We start from the raw sequence: 19,371 nt of genomic DNA, 5'->3' as shown, positions 1-19,371 counted from the left end.
CTCCGTCTCTTTCTCTCTCTCTCTCCCCCTGACCTGACGTAATATAATACGCGCGCACTCGATCCCCCCACCACCGCACTGTCACTACCACCCCCACCAGCTTCTCTCTTTCTCTCCTTCTCTCCTTCTCTTCTCGCGCTGGCCCTTTTTCGCTCTAGCAGGGCTCATGGCCGGAACTCTCTAGCGAACAAAGGCGGATGTTGACTTCAGCGGGTCCAAGGCCACTCATTTTTTTTCCCCTTTTCAGATGGGACTTGAAAGATGCAGGTAATTTTACAACACGAATACTGAATAATCGAATGGATTAATTAATTAATTAATTAATTAGTTCATTCACATTGTCAATGAACGTATTTTAGATTGTCGATTGTACCATACTCGCATTCTACACACACGTTTGCATAATTTTCCACTAACAAGAGATTGTTAATTTAAAATTTAATTAAAAATTGTTAATTTAAAATTGTTTTTTAAAAATTCCCTTCGGATATACATATACATATATGCACATATTCCGCGAGGTTATGCTTGACAAACGTGGATCTGAAATTCGTCAATAGTCGGGAGATATATAATCGATCGCGAGGGGAGAGAATATCGATTAATCGATCGAGCGTCACGCGTAGTAAAAGATGCAACGGACATCGGACATCGGACATCGGACATCGCGGGATGAGGAATGAGGAGAGACTCGACGATGAATCAGCTGGGGATCGATCGATCGCGCAATCCTGTGCTCGTCATCCGGACGACACGTTGGCGGGGTCAGTGATCGAGAAACGCCACGCTGCCTTGTTTATGCTTTATGCCGTCGTGGGACAACTCGGTAGAGAACGGTAGGGATGAGTTTTATTAAATTGCGCTCTATTTGCAAAATCCGTAATCTCGCGCTCCAAGATAAAACGCACGCGTATTCCTATAGTACATTCTTAATTCGGACGAAAGAAAAAAAGATCTTTGCGAAAAACACAAAGCAAGTATGTAAATATAACCTCCTCCCTTCCCCCCCCCCTTCTTCCCCTACCGAATACAGATTGATTCGCGATGATCGAGAAGATAAAGATTATTTAAAATGAAGCGAATGAAATAAGTAAAATACGATCGGGGAGCGATTTATTATCGATCAATTGAATGTTTATCGTAAATATAAATATGCATTTCTATACATTTTTATATAAATCATTAGCTATACTGTCGCTGATGTCTGATTCATTCTAAAATTATTTTGTGAAATAGAGTCTAATTCGTGAATTAAATGTGCACAATTTTTAGGATACAAGAAATTATATATAACTTTGTCGGTTTTTTATTAATTCACTTTAGTATCGTTGTAGCCAATTTATATTATGTATTCGCATATAATTTTTTTTTCAAGTTTGCACACACAAATGAGAGAATGTCATAATCAAATCTTTTTAAATACATGTTTATTTAACGATTTTTCACAACATTATGAAAGATATAGTATTAAAATTATAAATAAGAGATGTAGATTTTTCTGTACAAAGACTACATATGAAATAATTACATGCGAATACTTATTAACTTTCACGTATACACTGTTTATACAATTACATAAGGATTTGGTGACAAACAATTCATTTTCTCATGACTAAAGAGTCGACATACTGTAAGTTTTTCGAAAAGCTCATTTCTAATTATCTTTCACAAATTACTCTCAATGGATATAAAAATAATGATCATTCTTTATTAAAAAAATCTGATCAAACTACTATAATACATCCTACTTACCTATTGATAAAAATTATTTGCTGTCGAAAGATTAACGTAATTAATTAAATTAATTATATATATATATATATTTAATATATATAATATGTGTGTTTAAGGATATATTATTATATATTATATAATCTTATATGTAATTATATATATAATTATATATATTTATTATTAAATATATAATAATATATTTAATTAATTAAATTAATTTAATCGTTACATTTAACTGTATATGATGCATTAAATTAAATACAGTTTGTGTTAAATTAAAAATTATATATATAGAAACGGATTTCGCCAATGTATTTTATCAATCTCAAAAATCAAGTTTAATTAACTATGTACTTGGAATGTACAACTGTTACACCTTATCACTTTATCACACTCTTTGCTATTTGTTAACTTAGTACTTGTTGCATCTATACAAATTAACATCCTGAATCACTTGTATATAATTTTCTCTGCAATTCTGTTATATCAGAGAAATCCTGTTATATCAGAAAATTCGAAAAAAAATTACAGTAGTGTACTACTCTATAAAACGTAGAAGAGTAGAAAAAACTTGATAATTTTATCATTGCTTAAATATGAATCTTTTTTTTTTTTTTTGCTAGACGTTATACAACCGAGAATGTATTTTAGACGGCTGTCGATTTTGTACTTTCCATAGTATTTCTGAAATATCTCTCGCTATGACTGTTTAAGAATTGACGTACCTAATTGTTCTCCGATAATCTAGAATACAGAATATTCATTCTACTAACAGTAATGCTTTATACGCTGTGTAATTATTGCTCGGCGTAAATAGCCTCTCTCAGGCCATAATCAACGCTCGCAGTCTCCATCAATCACGCATAAGTTGCAAACTCCAGTAGATTATTATTATACTGGAGACATGTGATATCATAAATAGTCTCTTTCTATGTACATAGAATTATATAACATACTTAATTTATTAGTATTTACAAATACACATAGCTTCGTCAGATTGTGTATAAAATAACTTTCGTCCACGTGAAAGTTTCTTCTTGAATGCTACTTTTTTTTTTTTTTTTTTTCGAGAAAAAGTTTATTCCACTCCACATACGCGCTGTATACGTGGTTTTATTCATTTCCGATTTGTCATTTAGAATCTTTTCTGAGCAATATTGTTTACATCTGTAAATAAGAGCAAAATGATGATCGATAAAAATCGCACGATATCCATGAATCTACAATCGAAAATTTTATAATTTTATAATCTCACATATGGCTTTACCGCACCTGTCGCACCACGATCCGTTTCTGTTGTTACAGAATCGCTATTTAATGACTCCGGTAGTTTAACTTTGCTGACTCGTTGCTGATTTTGCATTTCGGACACAGTCGCAAACATTATGCTAGTAGAATTTTTCAATCCATTGTATGATTGTTCCAATTGCTTGAATTTATTGATTAGTTCTACATCCGTGGCACGTATCTCGCTCACCTGCGTCAATCATAATTAATGTTAATTAATAACGAGTTACTAAACATTACCGCTCAATCTTTTAAAGCATTTGATACACACCTTTTCCGTTAATTGTTGAATTGACGCTAAAACGGAAGTTTGTTCAGACATTTTAACGCATTCTCCTTGTAAAGACATCACTGTCGTGTTAATGGCAGCCGTTGCTTCTTGAAGCGAGACCAACTTTCTCTACACACATGAAATATATATATATATATATTTATAATCGATATATCTTATCTAAGCACATATATACACGCTATTAAATTTACATTATATACTTACGCGATCTTCGTCTTGATCGTCGGCAACCCATTGCAATTTGCTCGACAAGGTCTTGTTAACATGCGTTAGATTATTCATTAAATGCGATATTGTAAAGTTTAGTTTGTCAGTCTTAACTTGCATTTCGTCGGTACTCAAAATTTGAGGCTTTTGAGTAACATTCGACAATTCTAACATAGATTGCTGAAAACAGACGTTTGATAAATTAACTGATTCGTCAATTTTTTTATATTTCGAAAAATTGTCACTTCTAATATCGATTTTTACCTTAATACTGCTGACGTTTTGCTGCATAGCGGTCTGCGCATCCTGTATCCTCACATTTGTCTCTTTTAAAGTGTCTACTGTAGCTCCCAGATCTCTTATTTGACTTCCGAATGTCGCGACGCTAGCTGACAGTTCATTTAAGCGTTTCGGCAAGTTGGCCATCTCGGGCGCGGCTTGGAAGTAATCTTGCACTTTATGCAAGTCTTGTTGAATATGTGCCAGCTGCAAAAGTATTGATCCGAAAAAGAGCATGAGTCATCGCGACCAATATCCCGATCGGATTATTAATTGACGTTACTCTCGTGCGATTTTTACCTGTATCGTAGAATTATTTATTTGCTGCTTGAGATCAGACAGTCTGGAGAAAATAATAGACTGATTATTCTGAAGGTCTCTCGATAATGAATGACATTTCTGTAAAGCATCCGGCACACCTTCGCTACCCGCTATCACTGTAATTGTACAACAGAATTATATATACATTATATTAACATAAATTTAAATATTCTCTGTGAAAGGTTCTAATTAAAAATATATTTACAAAAATTATTTTTCATATATTAAATATAGAGATATAAAAATGTGTGTATACGAGTGACATTCGATCTCATATTTATTTCTAAGTTTGCATTTTCGATTAGATACAAATTTTAATTCTACAATGTACAGCATAAATTAATCATTTAGTCACACGAAACATATTGCCGCATATATCTTTGCAAATGTTAGACCAGTACCTTGGTCTAACTCGGTTCGCAGAGCGGTAAGCTGTTGACGAACGTCGATGAATAGCCATATTAAACTAGCGGTCGCTAATACGGAGACACATGCCAAAAAGGCGTTGCAAGCCTTGAGAAATCCAGGACAAGCTCGACCCCTTCTACCCCTGCATTTACGACCGTTTCTGGTAGAGACATTCCGGAGTATTCCGGAGTATTCCGAACGATCATCGCTGCTGTCTGTTAACAACTCCTAAGATAAAAAAAAAACAAATTGAAAGAAAATAACGCCGTGTAACTTGCAACATTTTATATTACAACATTTTATATTTCTTATCTTTCTTCTTTTAATAATAATATTAATAATATTAATTGTTGTCAGACAGAACAGAGTATTCTCGATTCAGCTGTTATCCATCCTTTATGACTCATTTATCTCAATTTCGGGTTGCAATATAAACAATGACAAAAAGATAATTTCGGTTCATTGTTAAAATCGATATTTATGGTAGTATGTATACTGAGAGAATTTTCTTTTAAAATTTACCCTGAAAATCATAGTAATCGTGGGACAATATGGTATGGGAAGAATTTTATGAGAATTTCTCTGATTAATATTTATCACAATAAAATAATAATAATATCTATCACAATAAAATATAAAACAAACTGCATAGTAAAATTAATCAAACATATTTTATATTTTATTGTAATAGATATTATTATTTTTATTGTGATAAATATTAATCAGAGAAATTCTCATAAAATTCTTTCCATATATCATATTGTCTCATGATTATCATGATTTTCAGGATAAATTCTAAGAGAAAATTCTCTCTGTGTGTTAAATGTATTCGCGGAAAAGAAAGAATCTCATTTAATTTGTATGCTTGCAGATTGCTGAGGATTGTCGATGTTTTCGGCATTCCTATATATAAATCCACTTATCGGAATGAAGAGTCTGTCTTCGAGAATTGATCTGGATTATTAATCACCTGCGAGCTGCGTTTGCCAGAACTTCGACGGGAAACGGCGTGCGCCGGTGCCAGAGCGTCAAGCTCCTTCCGCTTCTTCATCTTCTTCATCGGCTGACGAAGCGGCACTGTCACTGCCACCGAGTCCATCTCAAGCAATACCACGCCACCTATCTTTTTGGAATATCTTCGGCGCGACTTGTCCCCCAGGTAAATTTACACTTCACTTCTGGCGTTTCCCGAACACCGCACGATCCTCGCGTACCCCGAGAATCCCTGAACGCGCTCGATCATTGTCAATATCGAACAGCTGTTCGATTATTATCGGCACTGCGTGCACTTATAGAGAAAGACTCGTACAATATTTCGATGTAGAAGCTTGTAGCAAAATGACGTAGCTGCTCACGAGAATTAATTAATCGAAAGGCTTGAAAACCTCGCGGTCAGTCTACATTTTCGTCTTCGACTTTCGCACTCTTGGAACTTGTTCGCACTTTAATTAATTCGGGATTTTCGTTGTCTGAATTTTAAACGCGCCACATATATCTATAACACATGTATAATCTACGAATATACATCGTGATTTGTATCGTTGACGAATAATATAATAATTGTGTGATGTAATGATTGAGCGTTATTGCGATCGAAATTTTCGTAAAACGAAGTTTCTGATAAGATGTCGATTGTGAAAATTGTGTTTTTTCGGTGGCTCTTGAAAAACGCAAGTGTCGTTGGAAAATACAGTGGGATTGTCAAGTCATAAAACACATTAACGCAATAGATAATTCCTCAAGATACTAACTTCTGAGTAGCTCGAATTAATAACACGATCGAATTAGGATACCAGAACTAGACATTATATATAATTTGATATAACTGTATACAAAGTTATAAACGTAGAAACGCGTGGATTCTAAAAGATCGCAAACGATCCAAGAAATATCATTTTAATTAACTTTCACGAAACTATATACTTTATTATGGATAATAGGGAGATCTCTCTATTACTTTGCGGACTACTCGCTATTTGTTTATATCTGAAAAGCCAGATTGTAATAAACTCAATTAAAACGTAATTAGTATTTTGTTATCACAGAGATAGCAATAACACGATAAATAATACACAACTGTACGTCATGATTAAACCGCACAATTCTTAGGTACATCATAACTCTGAAAAAACGAGAGAGAAACCGAATTGAAATAGGGATCGAAACTGATATAATTTCGGCGCAAAATTACTTTCATAATCAGACGTACGAAAAAAAAAAAAAAAAAAAAAAAAATGAAACGTTATATCAATCACTTCTATTATCACCACGATAGATTATTTTCGCGTGATTACATGTCGCGGAAGTCCTATCTCGTTGAAATTGTACGGATTTCGATATACGGATTATATATATATACGGATTTTGATATTGATATATATACGGATTTTGATATTCAGATATACGGATTTCACGAACGCTTACGCGAAACAGTCATATATTTGCACGTGCCGAACATCGCACCGACATGTCCCTCACTGAAGTCTTATCAGCCGGCTGATATTTTGCCAGCGGTAGCAGCAGGTGAGCCGCGCACGCGATCGGAAAGCTGGCACTAAATTGAACGCACGTGACACATGGTCATCAGAGAGATCTTGCCGGTGCACGCGGATGACTATTATGCCTTCAAGTGAAAGAATAACAGCGTCGAAATTGCTCGACCACGACGACGTCGACGACGACGACGACGAAAAGACAGACAGAGTCGACTGATAAGAGCAATCGTTACCGGGGCGTTAATTCATTCAAGGTTCTTTTTTACGATACTTTTGTAAAATCAATAAACATAACGGAATGTGAAATGTTTCTTAATTTTTCGTCATCGAGGACAATCTATCTCCTTGCCGAGGACACTATCTATCTCTAATAAAACCGCGCGCGCGATTAATTTTGCTTAATTATTTGACAATTTACTTTAATAGCAGAAGAGTTGACATTTTATTTTATTGTGAAAAGTACTCATTTTTTATTTAACAAAGTTATATATCCACAGTGCAAATTGTCTAAAAGAAAAGAAGAATTACAGTCCCGAAATTAACTTTAGAAATTAATTAGATAAGAGAGCAAGAGACCGTGATGAATTATTAATGCACACTATGTTTTATTGTGAGCCGCAAAAAAATTGTACTTTTTGTTTCTATTTCGCGATTGAGACTGAATCATTTAAATGCGAGACGATAGCATTATCTTGACTGATTTAAATTTAAGTTGGCATTGATATTGGAATAATAAAACTACATATTTTCCAATTACAATAAAGTATCAAAAATTTACATGCGCAGAAAGATATTCTTTCGCTCGAAGCCGTTTAAAGCTGTTTGTCTCGCAATCTATTAAAATCCAAGAGATTTAAAGGACTTCTAGCGTGATGATAAGACTGTCGTCTAAATGGAAAGATGTCGCGACACAATTACGACTGCGGCCCTGAGCTCGATAAGATACCGATGTGTGAGGGAAAAAGAAACGTAATTTTGTTTGTCGTAGACGCATATATAGTTTCAGTAGTTTATATATTTTTCGTTAGGCTAAAATAAAGTTTGCAAACTGAAAAAAATTAATCAACGCGCGTCAATCGCTGTCACACTTTTAGGGATAAAAGTTATTTATTCAGAAATAAATAAAATAAGGAGAAACAATAATTGTATGAGAATATAACAAAAAATTCGAAAGTCTTAAAAATTAATACGTATATGATATAAAGCGTGTATTACATGGCTATACAGCTTTTATTGCTGATCAAATCTAAGCGGCTATTTGTAGCGGTTTTATATCGCTGTTACGGTTATATAGGGATGCTATAACTTTATATAATAAAATAAAATATAAGAAAAATTCGGTGGCCAGGAGAACGAGAGAAGCTTTATGTAACGTCGCGACACGTGTTAATATTATACGGTGTTTTCAACATAAAAGGCTTCAAAAGAGCCACAATAATTTCGAAATATTTGAGCATATTTTGCGATGAATACAGAGATATGCAAATATACTGATTGTGAGTTGACGAAAACATGGATGCAATTTTGTCGTGTAACACAAAAAAAAAGTAAGACATCCGGTTATACTTTAATGTCGTTAATTCCGTTTAATTCGTTACGTTCGCGATGACTGAATAATTCTTCGTTAATCTATAATTAAGTTGCGTGACTGCGTCTCTGTGTTATCGCGTTTATATCTTTCGCAGTATTTTGAAATACTTATTGCATGTCGCATTCGAAGGATGCGACAACGCGAAGAAAGACAGAAACGCATATATCTGTAACATATTACATATCGCGTTAATAATAACCCGGTTAATTAAGCCGGTACTTAATCATTCGTTTGCGCGCCAACATACGCAAAAATTTTTATCGCGCATAATAACAACCGGTTAATCTTATCGTGATAAATTAATATGTCCTTCTATACGCGTGGAAATTTTTCATTGGAGTCCTTCGTGTAAATTAATACATTTTCGCAAATTATTTTCTTGCTGTTAAAAACATAATTAATTGTTGTTAAAAAATCTAATTACTTGAAAAAAAATATAATACATATTTTAGTGTCATATACGGGACAGCATCAATTTATATAAAAGACATAAATCCTGCAAATACACTAAAAAAAGATTACAACAAAAAATAGTATAAAATTAAACGAAAAATTGGAGATATAAGATTGAAGATTTAACTTTAACATAAAAGAATTAATATTCAATAAGTGATATAAATATAAGAAGCGACAAACAAAATATAAATTAATTAACTTTTTGCTAATTATTTCCACTAGAAAAGATCGATGTTATAATCTCTAATTAATAATTTATTATCGACTAAGCGTGTCTGAAATAACGTATGCTCCGAATATCGGAGTTAATTAAATTTCGAAAGCAGAAGAAAGAGTCACGGAAGCGAGATGTATCGACGATATGTCAACTCGAGGAGAACCCAGCGTTTCTATATATGTGCGTGTGTTCAAATATTTATTGCACTTGCGTCAATAGTGAGAGGTACAGTCGCGTCCTCGCACATAACGATGATAAATCGCGTGTATCTTGTCTCTCCACTCTTCTCCTTCCGTATTAATAAAAATATAAAAAATAATATAAAAAAAAGAGATCAGTAGGAATCATAGAACGAAGGAGTGACGTGAATTTTTGTATTGTATTTTCTCGTCGCGCGCATTCGATCATGTTGACATTGAACGCGTGATACTATTGGTATCGAGCGAATAATAATAAAAGTCAGACTCGGAGAAGGTCGTGTTTATGCAGACCGCGAATGCAAAATTATGTTAATAATGTCAGATAGACATTTTCATGCTCTTTGTAATTTACTTCGCAGTGGGTTTAATCAACGTAATCTTTATTCAGTACTTATCGCAGTTTACCGTTTCCTGGTGAATTTTGTACTTGTAAACGATTTCTTCCTAATGTTGCTCACGTTAAGATTATTTTTGCCTAGGAAATTAATATTCCTCCCGCGTTAATTTTGCTCGTATTATATAAAATTGTCTCCTTCTTTTCAATTTATTCAAATTCTATCCTCGTCCGGCACTTTGCATATTTGCGGTTCACTTTAAAAATTAAAAAACAATACAGGGATTCAAGCAAGAAGAAAGAGTAAAGGACGAGGAAGAGAGGGAGAGACGAGAGCTCTCGTATATGCAGAACTTGACCTACGAGGGGGATGAATTATAGAAGCGATTCTCTAATCGATTGCCGCGCGAACGGACGGAAACGGGCGGACGGCGGTGGCGTTTTCGCTTATCCGACGAGAATCCTGACGAGAGATCTGCGCCGATTATGGATTATCCGCTATCTGAATATTTAGGCGAACGATAGAATTACGTGAACACACGCGACGCGCGACAAAATCCTCGGCGATATCGTAAAACGGCGGCACTTGGCCAGCTGCGCCGTCGTCTGATATCGACTGGCCGAGGGTTGGTAGGCAACTGAAGTCTGCTGGGGGGTTTCTCTCTGATAAGAATGTATCTACGGCTCACATAGGGAATTTCAAACGGCGCCGCCGCGCCGAATTTGATAACGCTGCGAATCAAACTTGGTTTATCGTTATCATCATTATTTATCAGCTGATTTTAGTACAATTCCTTTTTAAGCGCAAAAACTAAGAAAAATTACAGGATAAATTAATAATGATTTGCGAATAAGATTTTTGTATAAGAATAAGAAGAGAAAAAACGATATACGATTTTTATAATAATTTTGATAAAGTGATAATAGATCCGCAAGAAATAGTTCTATTACGCTACACGCTAAATATATCTATTTAATAAATTAGATTCGCCTTTCCTTAAAACGGATTTAGATCAGGTATAAGATACACAAGGAATAAAAGTGAATATATAACTATTGTGATTAAGGTGATTTTCTAATGTGAATACTAATTAAGTCATTCTTTAGAATATATATTGTCTCACTGGAATTTTCATCTATCATAATTATTTAATTTAAATGAAATATTTGACTCTCTATACATCTCAATATATAGAGTATGATTATAAAAGAAAAAAGGGAAATATAATGAAAGAGGTAAGAAAACATAGCGGATGTATATTAAATGCAATTAGATTTAATTAGAACCTTTCACACCTTTAATTTCGTGCATAACACAATTCAATTGACAATCCCTACTTACCAGTCAAAGATAAGCTTGTTATGCGATTTAAAGTAGCATTTACCTGACTTTATGGATATATCCATTTTCTTAATCTCGCCGTACAATATAGTTGCCAGCCAAGATAATGCAATTAACCAGAATGTGATTAATATCGCCGCCAACCACAGGGACACAACGCGCATATCCGACTTATTGCATCCACAAGAATTATTATGTCTTGTCCTAGACAAGATTCGTGATCTCTGCCGTCTGTAATTAAAAAATATTGCACTTTTATTTAAGAGAGAAGCTACGATCTTAATTGTCCAATATCTCCTTATTTATATAAAGTAGAAATGATTCATATATTTATATATAATATTATATAGATATTTATTTGTATATAAATTTATATATAAATTGTATATATATACAAATAAATATATATATAATTATATATAAATAAATATATAAAATTATATACATTTATATATAAATATATGTATATTTATATCTAAAGTAGAGTAGAAAAATAGAGAAATAGAATCAATTTTTTGAATTTTATTCTGAACAAATCGACGTACCGTTTGACCTTCTTCTTTTTTTGAGGTGGCAGGATCAGATCGGTGCTGTCAGAATTGCTTTCCGATAGCAGATCGAGCAAATTGATGACCTCGTTGGGATTGGGCTCCTTCATTCTCGCCGTGAACGTGTGTTGCGTGTCATGAACTGTCAAAATCGTCGAACAATTGTGGCCGATGTAATGTCATAACCTCTACGATTTATTATGTACTACAGTCACGAATGAGTTATTGCATGATAATTCTATATTATCCTTTCTCACTCTCTTCAGCAATTTCTCTTTAGATCTCCTCAGAGCAATTGCATTTAATTCTATATACTTTATGAGTTAGGAAACGAAATGCAACTTGCACTTATCACAACATAACCTGTACAAATGAATTCTTTCAAATGTATCTTCTGTTCCTTTCTTTCAGATTCTTCTCCTTTTCCCTCCGACTAACTCCGGCACTATTGATACGACATCTATCGTTATCTTTAAGAAGTTTATCACAAATATCAAATTTATCCATGGAGTATTTGTTTGCCAACATGATGGTGGATCCAAAGTAACATTACTTCGCACTGAAAAAAATCTTCGTTTGCGACATTAAAAAAACATAAAAAAGGTAAAAAAACGGATATACAGATACTTAAATAATATAAATAAGTTCTAAATAAAATATTACTTTACATTGAATAAAATAAATTGTTTTTTATCACAAAAAAGTTTCTTGGTGGAAAAAATATAGCAAAAAAAGGTTACAAAAATATTATATATTAAAATATACATTATACTACATGAGAAAGTAGAAAATAAAAGTTGGTTGACTAATTTAATTGCTATATATCTAAACAATTATTGATGCATACATATATTGCAGTTATATCTATGAAATTGTTCAAACGTCTTATAACAATTTTATGAAAGTTTATATGATACGACAACAAAAGCAAGGCAGAGAAAAAAAAGAGACATCAAAAGAGATTTTTACAGCTGGTCTTAAGAATAATATATATACATATAAGAATATATTATATAGATGTTTTTAAAATAAAATACATTTTCGAATAAATTTTTAAAATTTTGATCAATTTTTTTTGCGAACTATACACAGTGATAGAGAGATTTCTCCAGCCTATATACGCGATGCGCTCGATATAGTTTTTAGTTTTAGAGAAAATATATATCAAAAAGATCGGATATCTTTTGATAAATGCCATATATATATGTTATCAAGTATTTTTTACAAAATCTCACGCTGTCGTCTGGCCGTTTGGTTGGCTGGATGTGACACAGCCGAATTTCAAACAATATCAGCTATGCCGACATCTTGCCTCCTAGACGTCCAGTTAAACAAGAAAAAGAGATCATTATATATATACAACTGTGTAATATATAAATGATGCTTTTTAAATATCGGAGAGATTTTTTCTATCTCTCTTACGTCGTGAATAAATTTTACATACACAACTTCTCTATTTTTTCAGATTTATGTGCAATAAGAATTGTATTTCAAGATAAGAGATATTTATTTTGTCCTGTCAAACACACATGTGTTTAGTAAAATAATTTAATTAGAAAAAATACCAAATATAATCGGTGTAAGAAATATAATCTAATAAAAGAAAATATATTTGCATTGCGCGATCGAAATTTTTGTATTAAAATATTTCATATTATAAAAAAAAATTCAATACTATTTATAGTTTCTAACAAGAAAGATATCGAGGAAACTTAATTGTCAATTTAGCGTACTTACGACTTGGGTAATCATAATGATATTCATCTATGAAGTTTCCAATTGTTCACCAATTTCATCACTTCCCTAAAAATTCCAAAGAGAGATAAAGAAAAAAAAATGTTTTAAATAAATCCAACGAAGCGTTTTTAATCCGAGGATCGCAATGTTTCAACAAGAATTTGTTTTTATAGGAATTATGAAGAATTCGGAAATGGCGGGACATGGAGGAGCCGCTCCGACACTCAATCCCGAAGGCACCTGCACCTGCACGAGGCTGGAGGTTCGCCAAAGAACTGATAGCGTGGGCGTCGTACCTTCGAAGACACAAAGGCACGTGCGTGTACCTGTGCGCATCGGCACCTTTGAGAGGGGGATCGAAGTCTTTTACCTTCCTACTTCATTGGCTGGACTCAAGATGTTTCGAACCGGCCTCTTTTCACTCTTCTCTCTTCTCATCGCGAATCATCGCTCTTTCTATTATTCTCCGTATAAGAATAACAAGAGGTAAACTCTTAAGCGATCGAAAGCACAGTAGATTGCATATCGTTGACGAAAGAATTAAATTATAAATTAAATAATTTAAGATAAATTTAATCTTAATGTTCATGTAATTAATCTTTTATAATTAATTTTGATAATTTTGTTGGTTCCTCAAAAGAATTGATAATGGAGAATTTATTCAGCGATTTTACTGGATATTAACTGGCACACTTTGCCAAAGTGTAAAGATTTACTTTAATCGCAATTTCTTTCGAGAGATTTCGCGTAAATAAAAAGCTGATTATTAATTCGCGCAACAGTAATACTTCCGTCAACGATAATTTTAGTCAGTAAAACTTTCAACACCGGAAGCATGCGCCCAAAAAAGCATCTTTTGACAATCCCCGTTGGAATGAGAATCTCATCCGCATACACACATACACGTACCACGCTACGTTCGCAGGATCCTAATGTTCTTCGTGACTTCCGGTACTCGCGAAGGAGTCGATCACGATGTGGCTGTCGGTGACCGGATATGGCGAAGAACCGGTCGACCAAATCACTCGGCGGGTGTTTTTCTTTTTTCATGCCGATCACGCGTAACCCGTGTAACAAATACCGAGCACCGATCGATGATATATCCATTGTGTACATAGACGGGCACTCGCGCTTATTTTGCGCGCATCTTTCTAGACCGGCGTCATTATCATTCCATCATGGTGGCATCATAAACGGGGATATTAAAATCGGTATGTGGCTTCGCGGTGGATTTTGATGGTTTAGTCGTACGATCTTTGCTTGTTCGCGACGATCGTGATGATTGGCGTAGAGTCCATTTTTCTCATGTTTGTAGCACAGAGAAGTGAACCAAGTTTACACATCGGTTGTTCGAGAAACCGCAAAATAATCAAAATCATTCAACGACCGTCTCTTCAATTATTGATTATATTATTATTTATCGAAAAGAATTCTAATTTTTCGGGACAAATATTGCAAAATTAATATAAGTAAATATTTGTAAAAAAAAAAAAAACAAAGATATTGTTATGTGTGAATTTTCTGATAACTTAATTTTTTTCCGATAAGAATTTATCTTCTTCTTCTTTGAAGTCTCAAACAAAAATCCTCGATACATACACGCACGCGCACACACACACACACACACACACACACACACACACACACACACACACACACACACACACACACACACAAAAGTAATATCAGTAGCATATATTGTATCGCTCATTGATCATTCCTCGCGCATCGCGATTAGGAATGTAACGAATTTATTTACGTCGTAAATAATCAAATATCAGCGTACGACGTCTTTCAAAAAGCTACTGTACGTCTTTCGCAACGTTTAACTCTTTCGAATACACAGTAGCACCATGTAAGACACGATAAAATCAGTCTACCCCTCTTTTTTATAGATGAAAATTCGATTAGAGTAATTAGCCAGGATTTTATCTCGAATTCTATTCTCTCAAAATTTCCGCGTGATTTACGAGGGAGAAAAATCTTTTCAATATTTATAGGAAATAAAAGTATTTTAATGTATAAACTGTGTGTTTGCGAAATACTGTTATATGTGCTTTCTATCCAAACGTCTTCAGGTAGCGAAAATATCTGCTGTTATCCAACAGCTGTTCAAATCTGGCACCCTGCGTTGCACGAGGTTTAGGTTCAGCGCGCTATAATCGTACGATATATATGTACATACATACCGTAACTCTAATCGTGCGTATGTTAAAGAGACACGTTTTATTGACGTGCGATCAGAGGTCACGCTCCGTGTTTTAATCGTAAGCTGAAAAGATTATTTCAATACAACACTATATACAAGTATATCGAGACTCAAGTAATTGATAATTGTACACAAACTCCTCACTGAAGTGAGTTTTCGTAAATATTCAAATTATTATTATATGCTTATAAATTTATTCTATTTTATTATTTAAAATAGAATAAATTTATATTTATATAATATTATTTAAAATATACAGATAATTATAATAGAAAGAGAGAGATATTGTTAAATTCGATACTGTTAAATATTAAAAAATGAGGAATTTCTATCTTGCGTGCACCAAATAGCTTTATATAAATTTTATAAATTTTTATATTTCGCGTAATCTCTTGATGATTATTTAAATTTATATTTCGAAGTGTCTTTTATTACGTCAATTCTACTTGTTCTCTTATTACTTTTTATTTTTGCAAAAGTAATTAACCGATCGAGACACTCACCTCGTAGAAGCCATCGAGATGGCTTCGAGATTATCGTCTTCAAGAAAAACCGCAGCTTAACAACTATAATTTCCACGTTTTGTTAAAACACGGTTTGGACATAAGAGACTCTTTAATTGTACATTAGAAACTTGATAACTTTGTTATCCCCCCGGGCGTTAGTAGACGATTAGTAGGCACGCCGAGAAGTCGCCGCCGGAGAAAGTCATCGCCGGCAACAATGACAACAACTGCCATCGTCGTCGTTGTCGTCGATGCCGTATTCACCGAGTGAGGAAAGAAAATAAAATAAAAGTGCGCTCCACTGGAGGGACAATTAATTCGTATGCGAAACACGTATATGCGCGGACACGCAAATGCTATACGCTCGCGCTGGAACGCACCTACACCTTCCATCCGGTTCGGGATATTCGGCGATTACGAGTACTTGTATATCCAATATACGATAGGAAAAACTCGTCGATTCGCAGTTTTCGCGAATAAAATGAAAATGAGAGGATGCGTCGCGCGTGAAAGATTTTCGGTATATTTTTAGGCTTTACGAGGTGTTTTTCGCGCATATCGCTGCGGTGTTGTTAAATCTTTATCTCTCTCTTTCTCTTTCTCTTGAACATGACGCATATCATTATCAGGAGGAAGTAATAAAGATGGTTGGCGATCTTCAAGTGACATTTCATAAAATCGTCATGATTCAAAATTTATCCAGAGATCCCAGTGTATAGAATTTAGATTTCTCTTGCTAATATAATATACTTTATGAAGAATGGAATATATGATCGCATTATTAATGGAAAAATATTTTATTTCTAGAAACGTCATTTTGTTTCACACCGAAACAATGTGCAACATTGATAAACGAAGGAAGAAGTGGAAGTAGGCCGTGCAAATGAGGTGGACTTCGCGAAATACCTCTGCTATACCGCAGCGACCAGTCACATGCTAATTGCAGAACAAGCAGCTACAGAGTTTTGTAGGGCGCGACGTGGGATTCACGTCGACGAGAAAAGAAAAAATTGGCGGAAAGAAACGGAGAGAGAGGGAGAGCTGAATGATGACGATTGAAATCAGAGATGTAAGAATGTCATTAAGCACGGAAGCGTATCGGGCTTCCGAGATCGACGCCACCGATGGAGAAGATACTCCGCGTCTCTCGCAGACCGGCTAGTTATTAGCGCGCCAATAATTAAGGTAATCTTTGCGGTAATTAACTCCAGTTGAGACTTAGGTGGTAATGCGGCGCACCTGCGATATCCCGCGGTCAACAGGTTGTTTTACAGGCGGCTCATAATTGCGCGCGGTGTCTCAATTAGCGCGAAATGTAGACCTTCTGTGCCGGCTCTCGATCTACATGCGGCGTCTGTAATTGCACTTATATATATATGTATATATATATATACGTTCTTCCTATGGGACTTTCGAATAAATTGCTCCGAACACAATTCACAATTGCACAATTGCACTGGAGAATGTAGAATTAAGCGAAAAAAATCCAAATTAGCAACTCAATTTGTCATTTGCTCAATTATCATCCGGTCGAAAAATGTCGCGAAATATTCACGATCTGTCACCTTGCGAATCACGTGGGTCGCTCTGTATAGATCTCTAGAAGCAATGACATGCACAATAATGACGCTCACGTTAACAAGGTGATAATTTTTTCGATTACTTAATTTCAATTAGCGACACATTGTTTCTTTCGGGACACGCACACGTATTCTTTTTGGAACGCGATCTGTCAATTGACAGCTCTTGTTTAATTCACCTAAGATGCACATAAGTGGATGCATGCGTTGAGATCAAGACACGAATGCGCTTATGTAACATTTTTATCGTTTTGCCGGAACCTTCGCGATGAGCCTCGTGCGCGACAGCTTGTCGCCTCTGCGAGAATCACTTTCAGTCAACCTCGTCATCGAGAATTATTGTCTTCGACACATTGTCTATGGTTTGAATATACTTAAGTATACTTATGCTAATTTTTTATCGATCAAAAGGATTGTAAATTACGTATTACAATTAAATAAAACTCCATTACGAGAGAGATTAAAGGAGAATTTTTTTTATGTCATATTTTGTTACGTCAAAAATATGAACGGAACGAGAGATTCAATTTTATGAATGCGAATTCTCTTCTTTTCGTTTAATTCGCGCGAAAGAGACTCGGCACCAAAAAGGCTTATCGCGGCGATACCATATACGACTTATCGCGATCGGGCATACGTAATCAAACGTATTCTGTGATAAAGTATAATAACACTGTCGGCATGTTTATGAATTGGCACAAAGGTTTGATATTCTTGACTTGTTCGATACGAGGAATGCCGATTGAATGCCGATCGAAGGATCGGTTTGAGAAAACAGTAGACGAGAAAGTCAGATTTAGCGCTAAATGTGCGTCTCCTCTCTCTCTCTCTCTCTCTCTCTTTCTCGCGAAATCTTATATAAAAGTAATACATAATTAGCTTAAGTTACTTACCTTAAGATTTTGCATTGTAGTATGTAATATAATTACTTAATTGCGCACAAATTTCCACAAAATTATCGGACGTCTTCTCTTTCTCGCGAGAATAATATAATAATTATTAATTTCTTATGTAATAATAATTTCTCAATTTTATTCACAATAATATATTTGGAAAAATTCACGCGTTACATTCGCATCGCGACAAATCTATATAAATCGTACCTCGGACACGACACGGAGATCAGTGCGGTGACACAGCGGCCGCGAATCGTTTTAACCAGGAAATCGTTCTCGCCTTACAGGATGCCGGCGCGTCAATATTGACACATTTCTTACGAAACACGAGAGAACCGGGCTTTCGCCGGTCCTTAATCTCTGGTCATTCCCGTGAAAAAAACGGCGCGGAAAATGCCAAGAAGACTCGATATAGATCCCATGAATAATAATATATTCTTTCGTCACAATTTTTTTATAAAAAAATATAATTATTTTTTATAAAAAAATATAATTATATAATTATAAATACAACATATATATTAATGCATATATTAGTAATTTAAATATTACGAATTAAATTAGAAAAAAAAACATGTATCAAATATTAAAAATGATACTCTTATTTTTTTCTTCAGGATGATTTGAAAAGTTATGATAACGATATGTCGTAGAAGACGCACTTCTTGTGCGTGACTCTATTGTTGCCTGTATAATCCCCGCACGGTACGCGAATGTGATCGTGAAACTTAA

General features: G+C 34.4%; 2 protein-coding genes and 1 long non-coding RNA gene across 6 annotated transcripts; 2 read left to right on the top strand and 1 right to left on the bottom strand.

Moving 5' to 3' along the window:
* Positions 1–655: 655 nt before the first annotated feature.
* Positions 656–6,768, top strand: LOC145932939 (uncharacterized). Its single transcript, XR_014424794.1, has 2 exons — positions 656–836; positions 5,400–6,768. It is a non-coding gene; the product is annotated as an uncharacterized LOC145932939 (long non-coding RNA).
* Positions 2,783–11,843, bottom strand: LOC145932891 (uncharacterized). 3 transcript variants are annotated; one of them, XM_083032131.1, is made up of 8 exons: positions 11,709–11,843; positions 11,207–11,394; positions 4,100–4,236; positions 3,785–4,006; positions 3,518–3,700; positions 3,293–3,421; positions 3,007–3,211; positions 2,783–2,901 (listed from the first exon to the last, which is right to left on the bottom strand). In XM_083032131.1, exons 1-8 carry the CDS (start codon positions 11,819–11,821, stop codon positions 2,870–2,872), a joined length of 1,209 nt encoding a protein of 402 aa, XP_082888257.1. In that variant the 5' UTR covers positions 11,822–11,843; the 3' UTR covers positions 2,783–2,869. The 3 variants fall into 3 exon arrangements, with proteins under 3 accessions (XP_082888257.1, XP_082888250.1, XP_082888245.1); XM_083032124.1 differs by lacking the exons at positions 11,207–11,394; positions 11,709–11,843 and adding exons at positions 4,522–4,756; positions 5,499–5,632 and having other exon boundaries at positions 2,990–3,211; XM_083032119.1 differs by lacking the exons at positions 11,207–11,394; positions 11,709–11,843 and adding exons at positions 4,522–4,756; positions 5,499–5,632.
* On the top strand, positions 5,583–19,123 carry LOC145932921 (uncharacterized). 2 transcript variants are annotated; one of them, XM_083032158.1, is made up of 3 exons: positions 5,583–5,687; positions 13,622–13,934; positions 16,971–19,123. In XM_083032158.1, exons 2-3 carry the CDS (start codon positions 13,627–13,629, stop codon positions 17,035–17,037), a joined length of 375 nt encoding a protein of 124 aa, XP_082888284.1. In that variant the 5' UTR covers positions 5,583–5,687; positions 13,622–13,626; the 3' UTR covers positions 17,038–19,123. The 2 variants fall into 2 exon arrangements, with proteins under 2 accessions (XP_082888284.1, XP_082888276.1); XM_083032150.1 differs by lacking the exon at positions 5,583–5,687 and adding an exon at positions 12,177–12,314.
* The last annotated feature ends 248 nt before the right edge of the window (positions 19,124–19,371 follow it).

Source organism: Prenolepis imparis, unplaced genomic scaffold (genome assembly GCF_030444845.1).
Source record: "Prenolepis imparis isolate NDT839.2.m4 unplaced genomic scaffold, iyPreImpa1.0 SCAF_1, whole genome shotgun sequence".
Taxonomy (NCBI): Eukaryota; Metazoa; Arthropoda; class Insecta; order Hymenoptera; family Formicidae; genus Prenolepis; species Prenolepis imparis.
This window is presented reverse-complemented; position numbering and strand designations above follow the sequence as displayed.

Excerpts from the sequence above, each read along its gene's own strand:
- LOC145932891 (XM_083032119.1), bottom strand. The coding sequence starts at position 5,627 with ATGGACTCGGTGGCAGTGACAGTGCCGCTTCGTCAGCCGATGAAGAAG. Across the intron at positions 4,237-4,521 it reads GCGAACCGAGTTAGACCAAG|TGATAGCGGGTAGCGAAGGT; the intron begins GTACTGGTCTAA and ends GTACAATTACAG. Across the intron at positions 4,007-4,099 it reads TAAATAATTCTACGATACAG|CTGGCACATATTCAACAAGA; the intron begins GTAAAAATCGCA and ends ATACTTTTGCAG.
- LOC145932921 (XM_083032158.1), top strand. The coding sequence starts at position 13,627 with ATGAAGAATTCGGAAATGGCGGGACATGGAGGAGCCGCTCCGACACTC. Across the intron at positions 13,935-16,970 it reads CCGTATAAGAATAACAAGAG|AAACGTCATTTTGTTTCACA; the intron begins GTAAACTCTTAA and ends TTTTATTTCTAG.